The sequence below is a fragment of the Ruditapes philippinarum genome, unplaced genomic scaffold (genome assembly GCF_026571515.1).
Source record: "Ruditapes philippinarum isolate M1 unplaced genomic scaffold, ASM2657151v2 ctg608_1_1_1_1, whole genome shotgun sequence".
In the NCBI taxonomy this organism is placed as follows: domain Eukaryota; kingdom Metazoa; phylum Mollusca; class Bivalvia; order Venerida; family Veneridae; genus Ruditapes; species Ruditapes philippinarum.
Window position 1 is genome coordinate 549,717 of NW_026859254.1, and position 21,348 is coordinate 571,064.

Genomic DNA, 21,348 nt, shown 5'->3' on the forward strand with positions numbered 1-21,348 from the left:
TTGTGCTGTAGAAAGCGTTCTCATTTACTCAAGCAAAATGCATGTGAAAATTTTAGTAAAAATAGTGGTATATATACGTAAATATATGTGTAGATGGAAAATTCTGAAGTGAAAAAAGTAGCATCCACAAAAATCACCTTGACAAAATTTGATGTTTTTAAATGAAAATTCTATTTTATCAATTCCATTTAACCTACTTGTAATGAAAATGCAACTATAATGTCCTATATACAAGTTATCATTTCAAACAGAATTTCAGTTACAAAACTAAAAGCAAAATTATAAAACCTTTTTAGTTTGTTTGAAAAGTCATATTAGAAAGCAAATTTGCGCGCTCTCATCCTTGCAAATTCTATAGTAATGCTCACTTAAAACAGATGCGAATGCGTATACAATAAAAACAATAAAATAAAACGCTGATTTCAAGATATATAATCATTGACAGAAAATGTTTATGGTTGTTGTGTAGTTGTTTGGTTGTTGCCTTTCTTTCGATCATTTCGGACACGTTTAACCAACTGCTTAAGTCGTTTAATTTGTTCTGTGAGCCTTTGTAATTTTTTCTTCCGTTTCTTGTTTCTGAAAGAAAGAGTCTCCTTTCGCTGTTTTAAGCGAAGCAACTCTTTTGCTTTACATCTCTTCTTTGATGACCCCATGCCGGATGTTGTAAGCATTGAATGTGTAGTAGGGGTGATTCCAGGATCAGTTTGATTTTCAACATCCTCTGTGGTTGTCGGTGTTGCAGTGGTGCTGGTATATGATGTTGTAGTCTTTGTGGATGTGGTCGTAGTCGTTGGAATGCATATTTCCACTGAAATTATGATACATTCCATTGAGATAAATTTTCGCCATTGTTTTGAATTCGAATAAGATGCTTTGGTCCTGGAACTTTGGAACAAGGCTACTGCTTGTTATAAATGCAACCTATTGTCAATACAAATGATTTTTCTTTTAAATTGCATTTAAATTTGGTTTACAATAGCAGTAGAATAGTTTTCATTAAAATGATAATCATCATCATCATCATGATTATAATCATCATCATCACCACCTCAATATTCATCATGATGACCATCCTCATCACCATTGTCTTGTATGGGAAAGGTCATACATCCAGTTATTTAATGTATTTTCGATATTGCATTGTCTGATATTTGAAAAAATTAGACAGTCATGTGGAACAATGAATTACTTAAAAGCAGTGCTTGGACGATAATAATATGTATATTTTTGAAGAAAAATACAGAGTGTGAGCATTGACAACTTACGGCTTGTTTCCGTCCAATCTGTCACAGACACAGAGGTATTGCAGGATAGACAAGTATCATTATTCGAAAGGAACGCGTATGTGTCCTTGATGCAAGCATGTTCGATGAAACAAAATCCATTCTAAAAATGAATATATATTATTTTTTGAATTATTAAAAACAGATGTTGAAACATTTTGGCCGATTTAATATACAAGTGAGCATATCATTCAGTATATCCGTTTCATTATATACTTTATTGATTTGAATTATTTTAAAAGAGTAGATTTGTAAACTGGTCGTTATTCAATCCGCCTTTTCAATTAACCAAGTCAATGTCCGGAATAATAAATAATGACATACTCACATTTTGTAATTAAAATGACAAATTAAGAACGCATATATAAATATCATATATCATGATATAACGATATGTTTACCCGCGACAAGCTTTGTCAACCGACTTGTTAGCCGAGGGTCAAGGATGAGTATTCCGTTATTCCACCCTCAGTAGGATGTGATATTAATCTTATCATACCAAACAATTAGCTTGTAATTTGAGGCTTAAGCGTGAAAAGGATAGTGGCAGATGAATTGGTAAGTAATACGGAACAGAATAACTAAATGACTTAAACGCGTCTTCCGGTTACCTGTGAGGGACATTTGGGGTTGTCAGCGGGCCGAAACGTGATGTTACCTTGAGGTCACGAAATTACGACTTTATAGTATTGCCGTCACGTGAAATATACTAACATAAATGACAATCAAATTTTACCTTTAAATTGAACGACGGTCTTCCTGTTGCCAATGAATCAAGTTTCTGACAACTTGAATCAAATATATACATGGTGTTGTTTTCACCATAGTGTACTCCATCGCTGCTAACTGATACATCATGTTCCCTCACAAACATATCTCTAGAGAACACGTTTTCTTCCGGGATACAACATACACCAGTGAAGATATCTTCGAAACCACCTGCCAATGTCTCTACGGTAACATTTATTTTCTCCCCGGAAATTGAGATCTTAAAAAATCCAAAAGTATTAGATGCATATAATCAATAATAAACTAAATACTTAGTTTCGATTTTTTCAACGACATGCCAGAATATTTTACATATATGAACATGGTTTTAAGTTAAAACACTGCATTGTATCCAATATAAAGAAATAATTAAATGTATTTATCTGTAGGTTTACATATTGTGCTTGTCCATTATACAATATGACTGAACATGAAGCAAAATATTACATTATTAAACGAGATATTTTTTTAATTATTTTAATATATAGCCACATTTATTACTGAATAAAATTATTTTTGGTGTTTTTTTATATGTGTATGTTGTTATAAAGCAATTTTATGTTTAAACAAACCAATTTTGTAGGTAGCCTTAATGCATTTTACGATATATTTAAGTTATTTTGGTTTATTTTTAAAAAGGCTATGCAAAAAATCGAAAAATTGTTGGTTCTTTAATTTTGTGTGTAAACAGTGTATGTATAAGGACCTACTTCCGAAGTTACAATCTTGCATTTCAAACTCTCAAGAAAGTTGTCACCGCGCACATAGAAACATCTACAATCTTCCCCTTCCCCGGTATCACATATGCATCCCCCTTCTATATCAGTAACAATGGGCGGAATCCTTTCGTCAATGTCACATATTGCACCGTGATAATATTGGTGACAAATGCATTCACCTATTTATATATAAGCCATGTCAATTATTTAAATAAATTATATTTATTTTAGTTATATTTATTATGTTTTATTTAAGTGACATTTGTATTTGGAAAAGACATTTGCTGTTACGAAATGTTCGAAAATGATATTTATATATCTTAAAGTACATTTTAGATAAGCCTATAAATGGCACTTTTAAAAAAATAGAAATGTATCATATGAATATTCTTAAAACATGATACTTAAATTGTTAATACAGGTCTACGCGATTTAAAGTGACATTTGTATCTGATAAACCATAAAGTTTGCTCTAGAACACCTTATTTTATCTGTGATATAAATATATGTAATATTAGAACATGTAACTAACACTTGTCAACAACTTAAACGTGAAATTACTTCGTACTTTGTTTGAAGGTCTAATTCTAGTACTAAGAGCTATCAACGTCACTTTTCATTGTAATACAAACCATCCATTATTTTAATTACTAATTCACTTTAAAATGATGCTGCAATCGCAATCACTTTGGTAGGATATAGTATATGTTCTTTTGTTTTATGGCCTTGATATAACAGCTAAACTACCCAAGGTAGAATAAGGTTAATATAATAAGCAGGCCGGGCTCGATGAACTGTAATATAACCTACGAAATGAATAACAAACTTTCAAAACAAAATATACCCCCAACCTTGGCACTGCAGCAAATGCCTTTTGCGTAAAACTTAACAAATTATGATATAAATTTTACTAAATAATAGGTGTAATCATCATCATCGTCATCGACGCCCTCCTTGTCATCATTGCCACCACAACCAGCAGCACCACCTCCATCTTCATCATTATCATATCATCATCATTATCATCATCATCATCGCATTGTGATATATGACTTTTAAGTTATCGTGAGTAGTGCTATAGTGCCTAAATTCGGAGTATTCTTTTTCAAATACGCGTTTTTTATTTCTTTACCAATAAAACTACCCGACTTTTGTCTATACAAAGAAAAATTGCTGAAACAGAGATCCTTTATCAATTCTTTAAACAATTATTATAAATGGTCTTACCATCATCGGAGCAGTTGCCTCTATCACTACAATCACGTGAGCAAGAGTTTTTAAGGAACACCTGTACCTCCTTCTTGTTAGTTTCAACATATGTCGGCACTTCATCCATCATTCCTTTAACAATTGTATTTACTGAATCCACATGAACATCTGCAAATGACTCGTCATTCGTGGCCTGAAAATATTGCGGAATGAAATTCCGTATATTTGTATGAGAGTTGTGTTTTGTTAAAGAAAAATTAAAGTGTGTATAATATTACCTTTCTTATATTGATAAAATTGAACTTTTGTAGCAAAGTCACATTTTTCTGGGAAAAAGGTGTCTACTGGAATTGTTAGTGATAGTAATCATTAAAATGAAGCATTTTTGTTTAGGTCGTGTAGATCTAAATGAAAGATTCAATAGAATTTGTGTTGTCTGACAGATGAAGTAGTTGGCAAACATGTATTTTGACAATATTCAGGCCTAAATGGATACAAAAAAATAATAAAAACATCAAAATTCATTATACCTATCTAGTCCTGTAATAATACAGAAAGGTATATGTTTTAGGGGAACGTAAATAGTTATGCAAAGCTTTCAGTATTAAACACAGGCATTTATTGCCCAAGTTATTAAGGAATTAATAATTTTGTTTGTTTGTTTGTTTCATTTTTCGCCCTGTCCCAACAGTACTTCAGTCATATAGGCGGGTAGTTTCCTAACTATCATTTCTGGAGAGTTACACCAGTACTAGACTACCTTCCTCCGCGCTAAACTACCAAAGCATCTCCCGGGGATCGAACCCACGCCAGAGAGGTAACTGGATTAGAAGTCATCGACTCTAACCCCTCGACCACGGAGGCGGTTAAGGAATTAATAACAAAATTGATCAGTAAAAATAAGTTCAAATTTGATTCATATGTATATACTTCATGTGATATATATACATATTATGATGTATAATTGTATAGTACAAATATGTACTTAAAGTAATTATAACCTTCTTTGATATACGTAATCCACATGATATATTTTGAAGATAATATATGCATTAATATGATATAATACATCATTTAACTATTATGGTTTACACATACATGTATTACACTATTTTCTAGGTTTTAAATGTAAAATATATTGCAACTGCACGCATTTAATAACATACCATAATATCAAAGATACATTGGCTGATCACAGCATTTGGATCTTCTGAAGCTGTCATATTAGTATATGATGTAAACGCAAGTGACCCTTTGATCTTGTTCGTACATCTTTCCTTTGCCTGAACCTCAGATATCACATTACCGTTTGTTTGACGCTAAAGAAAAAACAATAAGGTAAGATTTTATTAAAATTATTGCCAAAACATGATTTTGTTTTGAAATGGTGGAATCTGTTTGTGTATTAGGAATCTATGGCAACGAATCCGAAAAAATGTGATGAGGTTTTTTATCAAACACACGTCCTGCTTTTGCAAGGCCGTCAAACGGTATTGAACGGTTGTGCATTTTGACAATTGACATTTCCGTTCCACAAACATAGTATTAAGAAGCGATACATGACTTATTCCTTTGTCACAGTAATAACAGTTCTTATTTTGGGTATATGATAAATAGAATATTTTATTCGTGTTAATCTTAACACTAAATGTTTTGAACGAGTTAAATAAAACCATATATTATTTATACATGTACCTGTAAACGATGTTGTATATCTTATGCATTTATCACGTAACTATATACCATATGACTCGTATGTGACAGGAAATGACGTTGCTGGCGTTAAATGTAAATGTAAATTACTCTATAGTTGAATTTTTATTTTAAGGGTATGTTATAAAAAATGTTGTTGACAGAGTGTCTTTGATCATTTACTTGTATTAGAGTCTCACGGATTATGATCCAATTATACAATTTCAAGTCGGAAACCACCATAAGCACCCTTTTATGTAATGTAGATTCACTGATTTAGCTGCATCTGTTTATATAATCTCGTCACACACATAATTCTCAATTCTCAAAATTCCATACAACGAGGAAAGAGATGACATATTGTTTTCATTAATGTTGAAAAATACCGTGTTTATTGATTGTGTGTTTTTTCGGGACAACTAGTACCATAATTACTGTTGACCTAGTTTTCATGTTCATCAACCACGAGCATGCATTATAATACATTTGACGACGACCAAAATGTTTCTCAAAAAAGTGTATGGATTTTTAAAAGCAGATTAAAGCAATTGAATAGTTTTCTATAGTTCAACTCCTATATTAAAAAGGTTTGTGATAATTTTAAAATAGATTAACAAGATATACAGAAATAAATCATTCTTAAATTCATTTGCTTTATAAAGATATATAAAAATAAAATCCATTTTTCTTTCAAACATGATTACTAACCTTTCTAACATCGTGATTTTCCACTGGTTGCATAAGTGCAAAAAGACGGTCCATTTCTTTTTCATGAGCAGCTGGAGACCTCTTTTTACGAACACTGTATATGTTACATTTAGTTTTAGTGATAGATTTTTGCATTTCACAGTCAAGATACTGCGTACTGGAACACAAAGCCTCCGATGAAATCTCCTGTTTTCCTTTTTGGCAAACACAGAACAGTCCATTTAGATTTGCCCAACTTTCTAATGCACGTTTTTTACGTGAATATAGGTTTTCCCCCGGAACTCTGTAATTCAGAAACGTGTTTTATTCCGCACTTTTTAAAATAGTAACAAACATGCCTGACATGGAATTATACAGGTATAGTATAGGGGGGAAATACTTTGATGAGACTTTAGTAGATTTTAAAATATAAAAAGCGTTGATATTGAATGTGTATAATTGAATAATTTGGTCATTGTACATTATAAACTAAAGACTGTTTATTTTAATTGATTACTAAATATACTGACCTCCAGCTATTTGCAAACTCTTCATGGTGACGGCGATAGAAAACGGTTTCTGTTTTCAGTGCAGATATTTTCTGGTTACTATGAACGAGGTCGTTTGTTGCATCACCATCAAAATTTCCACATAGTCCACGTACATTGTACTTGTCCTTGGGAGCCATTTTAATGTCAATGTTCATATACCCATACATCCATAAGAAAATAGTTACTTTTGTTCCAATTGGTGTGTAAACCTTAATGATAAGAATATAATGTCATTCATTTACCAAACTCTTACGTTGTTTGAATGAATGATCTTAACTCTGGGTGCACATTAAACCGAAACATGTAGGAATTAAAATGTAAGGCAATGCCACTAAAGGCAAGATAGCCTGCACATGAGATATGTGCAGTATGTGTTCTTGGTAGCTCAGTATGTGTATTAAAAAAAATTTAAACCTCATAAATTTCTTATGGAATGTGAAGAATTTAAAGCGCGACAAATTCATTTATAAAATACATTAAGTCTGCAGATAAAAAAATGAACATAAAGATATTTTGGCCTCGACCTGTCAAAAAATAATAATCAAACTGTATCGCTTTTTAACCATTCCAAGCAGATTTGGGTTATGAAAGGCTAAAGAAACACCAAACAGTAACATCCACGAAAATCAATCGTACATATTCTACAAAAAAATAAAGATCCCTTAATCGAAAAAAAAAGGTTAACGATTGTAGACACGGTATTGTTAAATCTGTTCATGGGAGGTGTCCCAATAACTGACTCAGATTTGAACTCAGAGATGCATAGACTCCAGTAATTTGAACCAATAGTAATTTCGCGGTTGTTCTTCATACAGTAGTTGCTTCAATAAACGATCCATGTATTATTGGTGGAGGAGTGTGGGTCGAACAAGCAACACCTAGATTAACAGTCCAAAGCACCATTGGACTATCATTAGACTATAGATCCGGTCATAGGTACTAATATTTCGTTTGATACTTTACTTATAAAAAAAGTAATGAAACGTTACAAAATCGGTTTTCTATTTTCAACCAAATCGTTTTGTTTAGAACAGAACAGTTGTGTAAATTTAAAGAAAACATACTGTGTATTCTCGGTCGGTATTTCGTACGACTTGAAGAATTCCACCATCGTCACATTGCGAAAATCCCAGAAAATTTGTTTTCCCACATCTGTTGATTATGAAAACGTCTTTACCAGCGCGTACGGAAACCCCACATGCGCATGTAGCTCGTCCCCAGCACGATTTTGTTGTTTCCTGAACCTGTAAGGTAGACAATAATATACTTCACATTACAATAAAATCTATATTCTTCAAAAAATGATGTAAATAGAATAGAGCACATATGAATTTTGAGCCAAATGTAGTTGAATAATAATAATAACAATACAAATTTATTGTCCATAGAAATGGTTATGCATTTATAAATATCTAAGATGCAAGTACTAAAATTGATGCCGACACACACGACAAACTCATAATTCACATACCTAAACCGTAAGCAGAATTGTTCAATCGATAAATACATCAAAAGACAATATCTTTAAAACCTGTAATGTATTTTTAGTTTTTATGTTTGAATAAGATAATTATAACAATTACGTTTTATCTATTGCTTAACAAAATGCGTAAATCCTGTGTATACTTATAATCAAAGGAAGTCGCAATTTTCAATATGTGATGCATAGCACAGTGACCTTGCCGTTTTTGGACTTTCTGTGTTCCAACATAACACGGATAAGAATTAATTGCGCATTTCATGGCCTTGTCTTGGTTATCTTTATGTTTTGCATTCAACTAGTCACATATACCTACTTTTGAAGAACTTTAAAATATATAAACCTACATTTAATGTCAACGCAAGCCATTACAATTATATACATGGGAATTTATATACAGTCAAGTTAAAGTACTTACCTCTATGTTATATTGTTGATTGTAGTATAAAATAAAGTTTCCCTCTTGCTGCTGCTCATAATGACTGCAAAACAAAAAATGTATAATATCAGATAGGAGATTAAAACGGGAAGAAAAAGTAGCACCATAACAACCACCTCTCTTTTCACACATACCACTATGAGGATACAGAGGAACGGCACCCAGTGGGACAACAACAAGAAGCTTGAAATATATACAAGAGGCAGAATTTAAAGATAATGCCAAACACATAATATAATCAGAACAACCATCAAATTATAGCAAAAAGATAAATCAGTATATGTTTATGATAATTTGGAAAAAAATGTTCCTACTTGAATATATTTTACCGAACATGCAAAAGAACAGTCCAAATTGGATATTTTAAAGACCAGTTTGCTAGGAAAACTTTAAATGGCTTCGTGTCTTGGGACAGTTACATATAGTGGGCTATTGTGGTGAATGCAATCTGTCGTTCATTCCCCGTCTTAACAAGTACGCTATTGATTTGAAGCACAAATTGTTCATTATTTATACAATTAAAATAATTTTAGAAAATCGAATATTTTGAAACATTCGAAGGTTTGTTTTTTCTAAGCTAGATAAAGTCTTACTTAAACGATAAGACTTTTAAACTAAAATCAGAGATCAAAATATATCTTACTATCCATCAGCTGTCCTCATGTGTGGGTCTATGTGGGAATAACACACCTTGTCCTTGTAATCTTCATTTTCTATTACAACAACCTGTTATTTAAAATTGTTAGTTATTTTTTAAAAGTATTGAAAATTTTAAATACTAATCTATGATAAAATATATATATGAGCTACAATTTCACTTATATATTAACATTGATCAAATACACATCTTACCCACAGATACATTTCAAAACGTTATATTTTCTTAACTTTGCCATCGTTGAATGATTATCCGCCTATTTGGCCGTCACGAGGATTGCCTCGGGATACCTAGTGGGCGGATATTTTGATCTGAACAGTAAACGCATATATGAGGTATTGTTCTTGTATGATCAATTTTTGTTTGTTTGTTTGTTTGTTTGTTTTGGGTTTTACCTCACATCGACACAGTATAGGTCATATCGCGACAGTCCAGCTTTACTGGTGGAGGAAGATCTTAGGTGCCCCTCCGTACATTATTTCAGGTACGAACGGGCACCTGAGTAGAACCAGCGACGTTCCGTTAGCTAGCTGGATAGAATCCTCACATGAAAGAATCCAAAGTCCCTGTCGGGATTCGAACCCATAGCGGTGAGGGGCAAGTGGTTTGAAGTCACAATCGGTTCATCTATCACCCTCCCAATGCCATATAAGATTTTGACATGGATACAACTAATGGAAACACTGCTTTTATATGCAAGAATATCACTTTTAAACTACTAACTCGAACATCTGGTAAGATTTTATTCTTCCAAAACGTATGCTTCATATCACCACTAAACTTCAAGTTAAGATTGAACGTGCTTTTGTCCTCGTAGTCTATATCTGAAGTCACAATCTTAAAATGGTACAGCTTATCTGGATCCCAAGTGGCGCCTTTATATAGCGTCTGAAATTCAATTAAACTTACATAAGGAAACATAAGAGTCAATTACAATTCAGGGTCAATGTCATACTTCTGTTAAAAAATTCTAAATAATATATTCTGTCCAAATTATTGGTTGGTCAATGAATCAAATTTATTCGTTAAAAAACAAAGATTTTACAAATTTATCAAAAGGAAATCAAAGAATTTGATGTTGATAATAATTGAATTTGATGAAATGAAAGGTAATGTAAAACAGAAGTTGCTCCAATTTTATCATAGAAAGTGATTAGTAAATATATGAAATCTCTGTAATGATCTTGTCCTCTTGAAGGTCAAAGTATTTTTCGTGAGTAAAGATTAAATTCCCTACGATATGTTAAATTCGTACAGTTACATTGGTATAATGATTTGTACGAAAGTCAAAATACCGATTACTAAGAAGAAAAAAAATTCACCGACATTAACTGCCCATAATACATTATTCAACTAAAGCACTACCTTAATATACTCCGTACATTTGGTAGAGTCAGTTTCAACAATATTGGTCACCGTCTCTTGAAGACAACTTATGTCGGCAGCATCACTTATACGAAGTTCATCCTTACAAAACTTATGAACGTTGTCAAAATGACTGCATCCTATTGGAAGTGTCGATGATACTGATATCTGTGTGTGGCTGCCTTTCTTTAAAAACACCGTTGAGTTATAAACCTTGAAAAAATATTAACTGTCATCTAAATTATATTAAAAATCGTGATAGAATAGTATAGAGCAGAATAAAAAAGAATAAAGTTATTAACCAACCAATGGTCACACAGCATAGGAATCTGATTAACATATGTAAAGTTTTGATGAAATTGCACCAGTAGTTTCTGAAAAGTAGTCCATAAAGGTTTTGTGAAACAATTTAAAAATATTAATATAGATTAAATAAGGTTTAATTTGCATTAGAGGAACACAATAAATGAAATAAAAATAAAGTAATACCCTAAGTTATTCTGAGGACCGTAGGTCTGTTACAAAAAGTAGAGTACCTATATCGGCTCTTAATTGTTAATGCAAAATAATGCTAATAGAGGTGAAATGTATACATTGTCAAATTGGGCCTAATATGCTTGTATGTTTTCCGGCAAATGTTCTTAGCTTATCATCCGTTCATAATGGACTGAACACTTTTATTGATTTCTTTATACAAAAAAAACAACAATATTTTACCAGTAACAAGTGTAACACCACAAAAAACAGATTTCTTACCCTGGATTACCAGGATTAGTTAGGGAAAAATCGAAACATTCTTTATTTACGGAGTACCTTATTCTGTAGCGCCCCTTTTGTGACAAGAAATGTCACATAGGATGTACTTTTTGACGTAAAATATTACTAGGAAATAAAAACCAAAAGTATTTGTATTTCCTTTGATATTTAAGTTGATTACAATTCTATATGAATGGATGCACCTATGATACAGTTCAAAAATAGACCAATAATATTACATCAGAAACTAAACATATAGAAATAATATAAACAAAACAAATCTGCTTTCCCCATTCTCTTTATCTCGTATCTCGTTTTTTTTTAACATGTCGTTTGTGAGATATTGGAAATAATATACGATATGTTACAACACTTTAAATGTCTTGTTGTTACCTTGACCCCGGCGTAGAAATTATCACTATACTGTGTTTGTGTTTGCTGTCCTAACTTCGCTGCTGACACTGTAACTGAGCATTGCACCTATACAAAATATATGTGCGAAAGTAAACAAGGATGAAGAACGTACAAAAATATCCAAGCCGACTCCTCAACAATGGATGGACATACTTGTGGCGCAAAACAGGACAAGACAAAGTACAGAAGCAAAGTACTTGCAAAGTACCTGCCATAATTTTACAGTTACTATATTTTCCCTTCATTGTGACAACTTTATGTTTTGAACAGTATCGCACCAAATCAGAGCAGATTAAAAGTGCATTGTATATTATAACGACCAGGTCCCATCATTTTACGTCATTAATCAATTCAAGTACAAAAAATCACAGCTCAAGTTCGTGGCATCTAAACATACACTGTATGTAAATATTAATTCATTCTACGAGTATGGAGCATGGACTTAGTACTTTAAATAAGTTATTTTCTTTGCTCTTGCCGTTATATTAACAATAAGCCACATGCTGCTAATCCAACATGGCGGTCGGTACTGGCTTAATTTCTACCCCGCGACCCCCCGAGACGGTGACGATACTGCCAAATTAGGCTCCCTTCGCGAAGTTATCTTCCTAGATTTTAAATAGAACCTACCGAATCACTCATAGCATTTTACACAATTCATTCATTCAATAGATGAATCACCAGCCAATGAATCAATGGCCAAAAAATACTTTCTGCAAGAAATTGTTTTAAATAAAACCAGTTTATTACGATATTGTCTAATTTGGCACTGTAGCAAGAAAAAAGCCCCAAACCTATAAAGTGATCCTCAAAAACCAGGGTAGACTACTACTCCATTTTGTTTTTCATATTTTACATTTATAAGAGCCTTACAGCGGTTCTTGGTAACTTCTACAATAGAGTTTGTACCAAATAACAGGCAATGCGTGACAATGTTTTTGTCAAGCCTTTAATGTTCAATCCATACGCTAGTCTTTGTGTAAAAGAAAAACATATCTGACCTAAGACGAGGAGCCTTTACAATCCAAAGACCTAATACGAATCCCATCGTGAATTAAATAAAAAATAAATAATTGTGTTAATCTTAATCAGGTGTCCTTATCGCTATGTTCTTGTGTTAAACATTTACGTGTGTTTACGTGTGTTTGAGAAGACGCTCAAGGGTCAATTTTGCAGTACAGCAGACACCGTTTTTCTTTCAATGAATACGATTTTTTTATTTATCTTCAGAAACCATTAAGTTATATAAATAAAATGAAAGTAAATACTTCAGTAGTATACGAAGTGAATTTATTGCGTTTCATTCAAATGTACACGTATTAATGTAATGATATAAAAGATCCTGTATGTTGTAATTTAGGTTGTATACCACATTTAAGTGAATTTATATATATGTATATAATAATGCTTATAAACAATTTTCAAACATCGAAGAATATGTAAAATATGTACTGCAATGTGTGTACATATTATATGTAATCATAAAAATACATGCATTCATTTTTTACTAAAAAATTTGACTTTATAGAAAATAATTTTATTACCTCCCTTTATTTACATGAAATGTTAAATTCGGTAATATTTTTATAAAAAATGCTTTTTGGAACTTACAAAATTGATAAATCTTAACTTGTGCATCATATTTATAATATAAAACCATAAAAAATGTGTGTTACAGGATCTTTAACAGATCAAAGCAGTACGCCTCCATATCCATGTTCATATTCATGAAAATGTATTAAAAAGTAAAATATTTTTAACTGAACAAAGAAAATAATTTTATACTGTAAACAGCACTTACAAACCATTTAAATTGCCAAAACAAAGAGGTCAAAATATGCAAAAATAGTCCTTACTGCGTTAGTAACGCAGTAGAAATATGGTGAAAAAATATGGTGAAAAATACTGCAAAAACGGTCATAATCCTGACATAACTTGGAAATTAATGCTTTCGTCTTGAATCTTTTGACATTTATTAAAATCTCAGTTCATCTCCAATTTGACTTTTTGTTAATATTTTGATTCTTCTGGAGGCATGTAGCTTTAACATTTTGAAAAATACATTTAGATTAAAAAGATGAAATAATTCCTCGATCAAAGGCAAACAGGTCAATTAGACTTAAAAAATATATTCCTTATTCTCACATGTCAAGTACTGTACTTAAGATCAGTGAATTATTCTTCCTTGTTAATTATCGCCTTTTTTGTGTTGACCAGTCAGTTGACTTTTCCTTGTGTCGGTAAAATATTATTTAACCATTGAATGTTAAGGGTTTTTTTTCTTACAACACTTTGGAGGGATTTATTTTTTTAAGGGACTTCCTGAATTAATTTTGTTCTGTACAAACATCGAAAGAACAGTTGTGATATGCAGCAAGTTATCAGCTAGTAGTCGCGTTTTGTTTTATACACGTTTTCTTTCATTTTAATATGGCGACGACAAAACTTTTAAAAGCTATTTTCTTGTTGAATAGAGTAAACATTTTGCTATTTTCTTTCCTTTATTTTCACATTACAACGACGTGACTTGTTTTCGTTTTTGGTACATATTGGCCAAAATTAGCCTTTTTTTCCTTTTCATAAATAAATCATTGTCTGTGTTTATTAAAATTATAAGTAATAAGATTTTGTTTTTCAAATATTTTGAGTAACATGATTAGAAACAATATACGTACTTGATTATTTCATTAAAATCTGATTTTTTTCTCATTGTCAAGATACAATATAAACATGTACTTTTTTCAGGCACGGAAGGCTTAAATGCGTAAACTATACCAGCAATAAAAAAATCTTATGCATCTCTGACACATTTTTCATTCTGGTTTTCCTTCTGGTAAGGCTTAATTGCAGTCTTGATTGGTCTTGAAATAAAAAAGCAACCTCTTGCAAGTTTAAATCATTACAATTCAAATGAATTAACTTTTTACCGTGTATCCTAGGGGGATATCTCGAAAATTTTCTTCCCTTAAAGTAAGCTCATCTATGTCCTGTGAAGGTCCAAGTGTAGCTATTTCTCTGCCATCTATTATCCTAAAATATTTAAAACAAGTTTACTTTTTGTGTGAAATATATATTGTTGATGCTTCAGATGATGAAAGATAAGATGTTAATACTTTATCTATTTTTTGTCAATAATGTAAATCAATTTTTGTGGGACCATTTTGATATAATCATTTGTTTTATATTTGACATTTTTGAAATTTTATGTGTTTTATTTAGTCATTATAATAAGTTCATAGTGTTATGTTTCTTTTCTTATGTGATCAATAACAATGCCTACTCACTCTAATCTTTCATTTAATTCCGTGATATTATCCTTAATATTTAAGCAATTTCTCCTTTGATACGACCATTCAGTTAGTCAAACGATACAATTTAAAAAACATTAAGTACCACGATACAATTGAAAAAAGTCAATTTAGTCAATTGTCTCAATCAAGCGAAGTTTATATAGTATAACAATACAAATAAAAGAAATAAATTTAGTCCGACGATACAATAATGTGAAGTTTATATAGTATAACAATACAAATAAAAGAAATAAATTTAGTCCGACGATACAATAATGTGAAGTTTATATAGTCTAACGATACAAAATAAAAGAAATAAATTTAGTCCGACGATACAATTAAGTGAAGTTTATATAGTCTAACGATACAAATAAAAGAAATTAATTTAGTCCGACGATACAATAATGAGAAGTTTATATAGTCTAACGATACAAAATAAAAGAAATAAATTTAGTTCGACGATACAATTAAGTGAAGTATATTTAGTCAGACTGTACAATTAAATAGAAATGATATAGTTCGCAATATCTTTAAAATAAATTATTATTACAGTTCCCGTCATACCTAAATGAGAAATAGATCAGTTATTACGTCATGTTAAGATAAATGAGCAAAGTTCAATATAGCATACCAATGAACGGAGTAAAAGTATTTCGAAGAGTTAGAAAATACACATCTGAACTGGATATATGGTTGATATAGTATCTTAAACGGCCCCTTTGTCAGTGGAGTTTCTATGAATCTCAGTTCGGGAACGACACTTGGAGAATCCACTTCAATGTAAAGAAAATCCATCATTTTACACACTGTTATATTCTGTTAATATGTAAATATAATAATGTATAATTTCACATCAAAATTTCAAATTGCAATAAATTGTAGCCAAACCAAATTTTTTTTAACATATTTTCACATCGAAATTATCAAAACAATATTGAACTGTAGCCAGACAAATGAAATAAATTTGATTTTTTCTCAAAGAAATTATCAAAGCAAAACAAAACGATAGCCAGACTTTTAAAACACATTTCGGTAATTTCGCGTCTAAATAACCAATGATCAATAAAACTATAGTCAATCTACTTGTGTATGAAAATAATTAAAGGATATATAAAACTACAAAAGTAAACGATATTTCGAGAGAAAGGAAACCAAAAAAAATCATTATGATATTAAAAACATAATAAAAGTACATAAAAGTAAAATAAAAGTTCCTAATAGAACCCCAAAGGGACAAAAATGAAAATGTTGCAGGCTCAGTTTGATTGAACGTAGTGGTAAGTGTGTGGAAATATTTGCACATTTTTTGTTCAAATATTTATAAAGTCATCAAACGGTAAAGAAAACATCACGTCGTCACGATTCCGGATGTCGTAAAAAAGCGCGTTTCTGTGAACTTCCTATAAATATATCGACCGCGTCTCTGCGACACGCGCGACTTTGGTTCTCTAGACTTGGGGGAAAAATGCACGTCACCTTCCTTCCATGAAAATTAGTAGCATCTTTTTTTCTGAAATAAACAAACAAACAGACGAGCTAACAAACAATTAATAGCATTTTACATTTTTGTTTGAATTGCCATACACGAAGTTTCGTTGAGTTTGAACACCGATAAATGCATGCTGTGCACAGATCAGTTCCCACTCTCTAGCACTGGCGAAAAAGAAATTCAAGTTGAGATGAATGGAAAATTAAGAAGTCAATGAACAACATATGATTTACATATCCTGATACAAGAATATTATACATGAAATACAGTATTGGAGAAATCAGTAACATAAAATATTAAACAAAATGCCAAAGTTTCAAACATTAACTCTTCATATGTTACCATATATTACTTCCCCTGCGCAGGCCTATCAAATAGAGAGTAAAAATATTAGAGTGTTTGATTAAATACAATGATCAATAGACATCTTAATTCTTAACTTAGCAAAAGTAAATAAACATATACAATTAACTTTGTGAGAGCAATGATTTAAATTGTTTACTGGCATACAGTAAAAGCACTCACTTTTACATGATAAATTCATATAAAATGGTAAACTTATGAATGGTAAATGGTCAATGCAATTTAAGTGATAAACTGATACAGTTATGATAAACTCTAAAAAATAGTTAATTTATATATAGTAAATACTTTCAATAGTAAACTTAGTTATATAACACTTTAACTTAAATTAAGAAAACCGAATTAAGAAAACCGATGTCAAATTTGTATCAATATTAATGGTTTTATTCCCTGTTAACTTTGCTGTCAGCAATATAATTAAAACATAATTTGTTATGCTTGATAAGTGAAAAATATGGACAACACTTTGCATGACTTTATTCTTGAATAAATGAGAATATTTACTGTCTTTCTAAAGCAATATGCAAAATATATAAAGATCGGCTCAAGGAAAAAAGTACTTGGCTTTGTTCGCATCGTCGTATCATAACGTCTCTGTTTATGGCATGTTCAAGACATGCCTTGCGGCTTTCAGTGTGATTGGAGTTTCGCTAAGCTGGTCAAGTGAAGGATGTTGATCTGAAAATTAAAAACAACAAACAACATATATATGTTAAATAAATAAGGAAACAATGCGTATTATGTTAAATAAAAATACACACAACATACATATGTGAAACAAAAACACTAAGGATAAGAATATGTAAAACACAAACGAAATTCATATGCATTGCAATCTTGAAATTACTTTTCATAAAAAAATGTTTTATGTGTGGATTGTTCTCAAGCTAACTTAGGTGTTTTGGCAAACTGTCAGCAAATGTTGAAACTTAATGGGTGTCTTATGCTTATTTTTATTTCACTTCGGTTTTTGTTTTAGGCATTTTTTTTTCATTTTTTTTCCATAAGAATTTCGGGAGAAAAATAACTGATAGGTTCAGTGTTTTTTTCCACGAAATATTTCAAATATAGTCAATAAAGTAGACAACTAATAAATCTATATCATCATTAGCGACAAACATCAAAAAATCAAGAAAAGTTTCTAAAAGTGACATTATGCTCATTTTTATTTTCATTATGAAGTTTAACACAATAATGTGAATGCACAAATGTATTTCAACAATGGACTATAATAACGGTGATTGACGTACCACTTTTATTGAGTTCACGTTCATTCAAAATTACCCCTCGTCATCAGTCCCTTATCAATCTAAAAATATTCAAATTTTATATTTATTACTGTATTGATTGAATGCCAAATAACAAATATGTTTGTTTCAATTAAACATCTGATATCTTGTTCATATTGTTTTCATACCTTTTACTCTTCAAATTTAAATCTGTAGTAAAATACTGGTTTTACATTTGGACAAGGCATTGCATCAATACATATGATAATTCAGCAACGTCATGATTGTATTACAATGATTATTAAACCCCAAATGTGATTAAATAAAATGATACACTTTCTGTGTTTCTGATATAAACATGATGCTGCTGTTTTTATTATGAAGTCAAGCTAATATTGTTCTTCCTAAGACGTCCACTGAAGTAAAATGTTCCCGATCATTTAAAAAAAACCTTTCATATTTTGTATGGCATTGTTAAAAATTTCATCCTATATTTTTCAGCTCTTGAAAAGTAAATGAAAATATAACATCGCTCTATTTACCAGTATATTTAAAAGACAAAATATATTTACTCTCTTCCTTTTTAAAGTCATACAAATGGTTATTTATTAGTTACTTATAAAACCTATTATACATTGGATGGGAATGCAGATACAGAAATCAAAACACGTTTGCATTCGAGACGTAAAAAATCGTTTGGGTGCGTAAACGGAAAGAATAAAATAGACACATGATGTGCTGTACAAATAAATGATAGATTTCCTGATTGTATAAAGATATATTTTGACAACTTTATTTTTATGTTTGATTTATTAAAAGTAAAGTAAACGAATATAACTTACTTCGGTTTCAGAAAATAATATTCAGAAACAACATAATGCTGGAACAAATACATCTTTACACATGTTTTCCATCTGATGACAAACTATATAGACGACTTATTTCATACGGAAAATCTGAAAGTATGAGTCAAGAGGAAGAATGCGTTCGTTCACATCTGCACGATTTAAATGTTAAGAGAATGTATAACATCTTTGGAATAAGGAAAATTCTTAAATCGTAGTCCCTCTTAAAATTGTGATAATTTTAACCAATAATTTTTTAACAAGCTTTCATAGTCAATGGTTCTGTAACGCTATATTTAAAGCAATATTTCAAAAGATGATTATGATGATGACGATGTTTGTGATGCTGCTGATGATCATGTTGATGATGATCGTTATAATAATGATGATCGATGATTACCATATTGAAACTAACAAATTTTAAATGATAATGCTGGTGACGATGATAGGAATATTGATATTTTTTAAATTGATTATCATTATGATGATTATTATGATAATACCGATAATGATGATGAGGATTACATTTTCAACTAATTCTGATAAAAATGATGATTGTGCAAATATTGACACTAATAACAATAATGATGATGATAACAAAATTGAAACTAATATAATAATGATAATTACAATACTATAATAATCTTTATGTTGTATTTTTTGTTGTTTTATAGTATCCTTTATATGCTTTTCATGTGCTTCTTGTGTGTATATTTGTATAGTCATTTGTCAGTGTGTGTTAGTGTTTAAATGTGTGGCAGCTGCTGATCAGCTTTTCACATATCCCTTTAAGGGGACAATAGCTGTTTACAGTTTTTTGTTTTTTGTTTTTTTTTGTTTTACCTATTTATTTCTACTTCTAATTTAATTTGATTTTTGATTAATATATTAATCTAGACCATGACTTTGTCTAGGCCAGCTCAGATCAGCAACTGTTACAAAAACATTTCAAATTTTATTATGATGCTTGTATATGTTTTAGTTACACCCATATTTTCATGATTGAGTATATATATATCAGATGCTGCTACTGATATATGCTCAAGCACCATGCTGGACTTAAGATCAACCATATTAAAATAAAATAAGATTGAATCATTTATTTTAAATTTATTTTATTTAATTTATTTATATTTTAAATTTATTTTAAAAATTTTAAATTTTTAAAACAATTCTATTTCTGATTTTAGGGTTGTGTACATAAATAGAATCCTAATGTAATTTTATGTGATGTTTGATTGTAGTGTTATATTTGCTTTTACAAAGCATATCTTGATGTTCATTAGAGTGAATGAATGAGTGAATGAATGAATGCGCGTATGAATGAATAAATATATGAACGAACGAATGATGCAATATACGTACTCGTATATGTTTAAACAAATTGTTGAGTGTCTGTCGAAAGTATATGAGTTGTATTATTCTAAAAATTACATATTATACATTCATTTTTCTACCTATGCATATCCTGTTGTTGTTGTTGTTGTTGTTTTCTATTTCAGAAGGCCACATTGGAAATAAGATATATATGATTGTTATTGTATGTTCTTAATGTGTAACCTTCTTTAAATAAAGATATTATTATTATTATTATTATTATTATTATTATTATTATTATTATTATAATCAATTAATACTATCTTACCCATATTCACATGTGCTTATAGATCTTTAACAAAACCCGTGACATAACCCGTGACAGTAAATTATATTATCCGTGATGATGCCGTCACGGACGTCACGGGCGTCACGGGTTTTAGTATATCTGTCTTATTTGTTTTACAGAGTCATTCATAAATGTACATTGATCTTCTTAATACTTTTTATATATTTTCTTTTATACAGATTGTTTGTTTGTATTGTTTAAGGATAGTCAGTTATGTCGGAAAATAGCTTATATATAGCTAATGTTTATATGTTTTATGTAACCACGGATTTATATTACAGGGATCGGACACTCCCAGTTAACCCTATATAAATGTCGTGCAGCCGGTAAAGATACCTACTTTACAAAATACCATATAGCTTTTCCATTTATTATCCGATTTTGGAAATTTAAAGTTTATTTTGAAGAAAAATACTTGTTTAATTCAAATATCTAATTTATT

The 21,348-nt window shown here is 30.6% G+C and overlaps 1 protein-coding gene across 1 annotated transcript; it reads right to left on the reverse strand.

Moving 5' to 3' along the window:
• LOC132755831 (uncharacterized) lies at positions 1 to 16,348 on the reverse strand. Its single transcript, XM_060746754.1, has 16 exons — positions 15,946 to 16,348; positions 14,952 to 15,054; positions 12,004 to 12,090; positions 10,855 to 11,067; positions 10,213 to 10,377; positions 9,475 to 9,557; positions 8,811 to 8,874; positions 7,977 to 8,156; positions 6,892 to 7,121; positions 6,383 to 6,665; positions 5,149 to 5,301; positions 4,001 to 4,175; positions 2,765 to 2,952; positions 2,023 to 2,274; positions 1,269 to 1,389; positions 1 to 811 (listed from the first exon to the last, which is right to left on the reverse strand). The coding sequence occupies exons 1-16, from the start codon at positions 16,110 to 16,112 to the stop codon at positions 453 to 455; spliced, it is 2,823 nt and encodes a 940-aa protein (XP_060602737.1). The 5' UTR covers positions 16,113 to 16,348; the 3' UTR covers positions 1 to 452.
• Between the last annotated feature and the right edge of the window lie 5,000 nt (positions 16,349 to 21,348).

What these genes read in the sequence shown, in the direction of transcription:
- LOC132755831 (XM_060746754.1), bottom strand. Translation starts at nt 16,112, where the DNA reads ATGATGGATTTTCTTTACATTGAAGTGGATTCTCCAAGTGTCGTTCCC. An exon ending in ATCAACAATATAACATAGAG is followed by an intron (nt 8,157 to 8,810) that starts GTAAGTACTTTA and finishes TCTACCTTACAG; the next exon opens with GTTCAGGAAACAACAAAATC. An exon ending in GACCGTCGTTCAATTTAAAG is followed by an intron (nt 1,390 to 2,022) that starts GTAAAATTTGAT and finishes ATTCATTTTTAG; the next exon opens with AATGGATTTTGTTTCATCGA.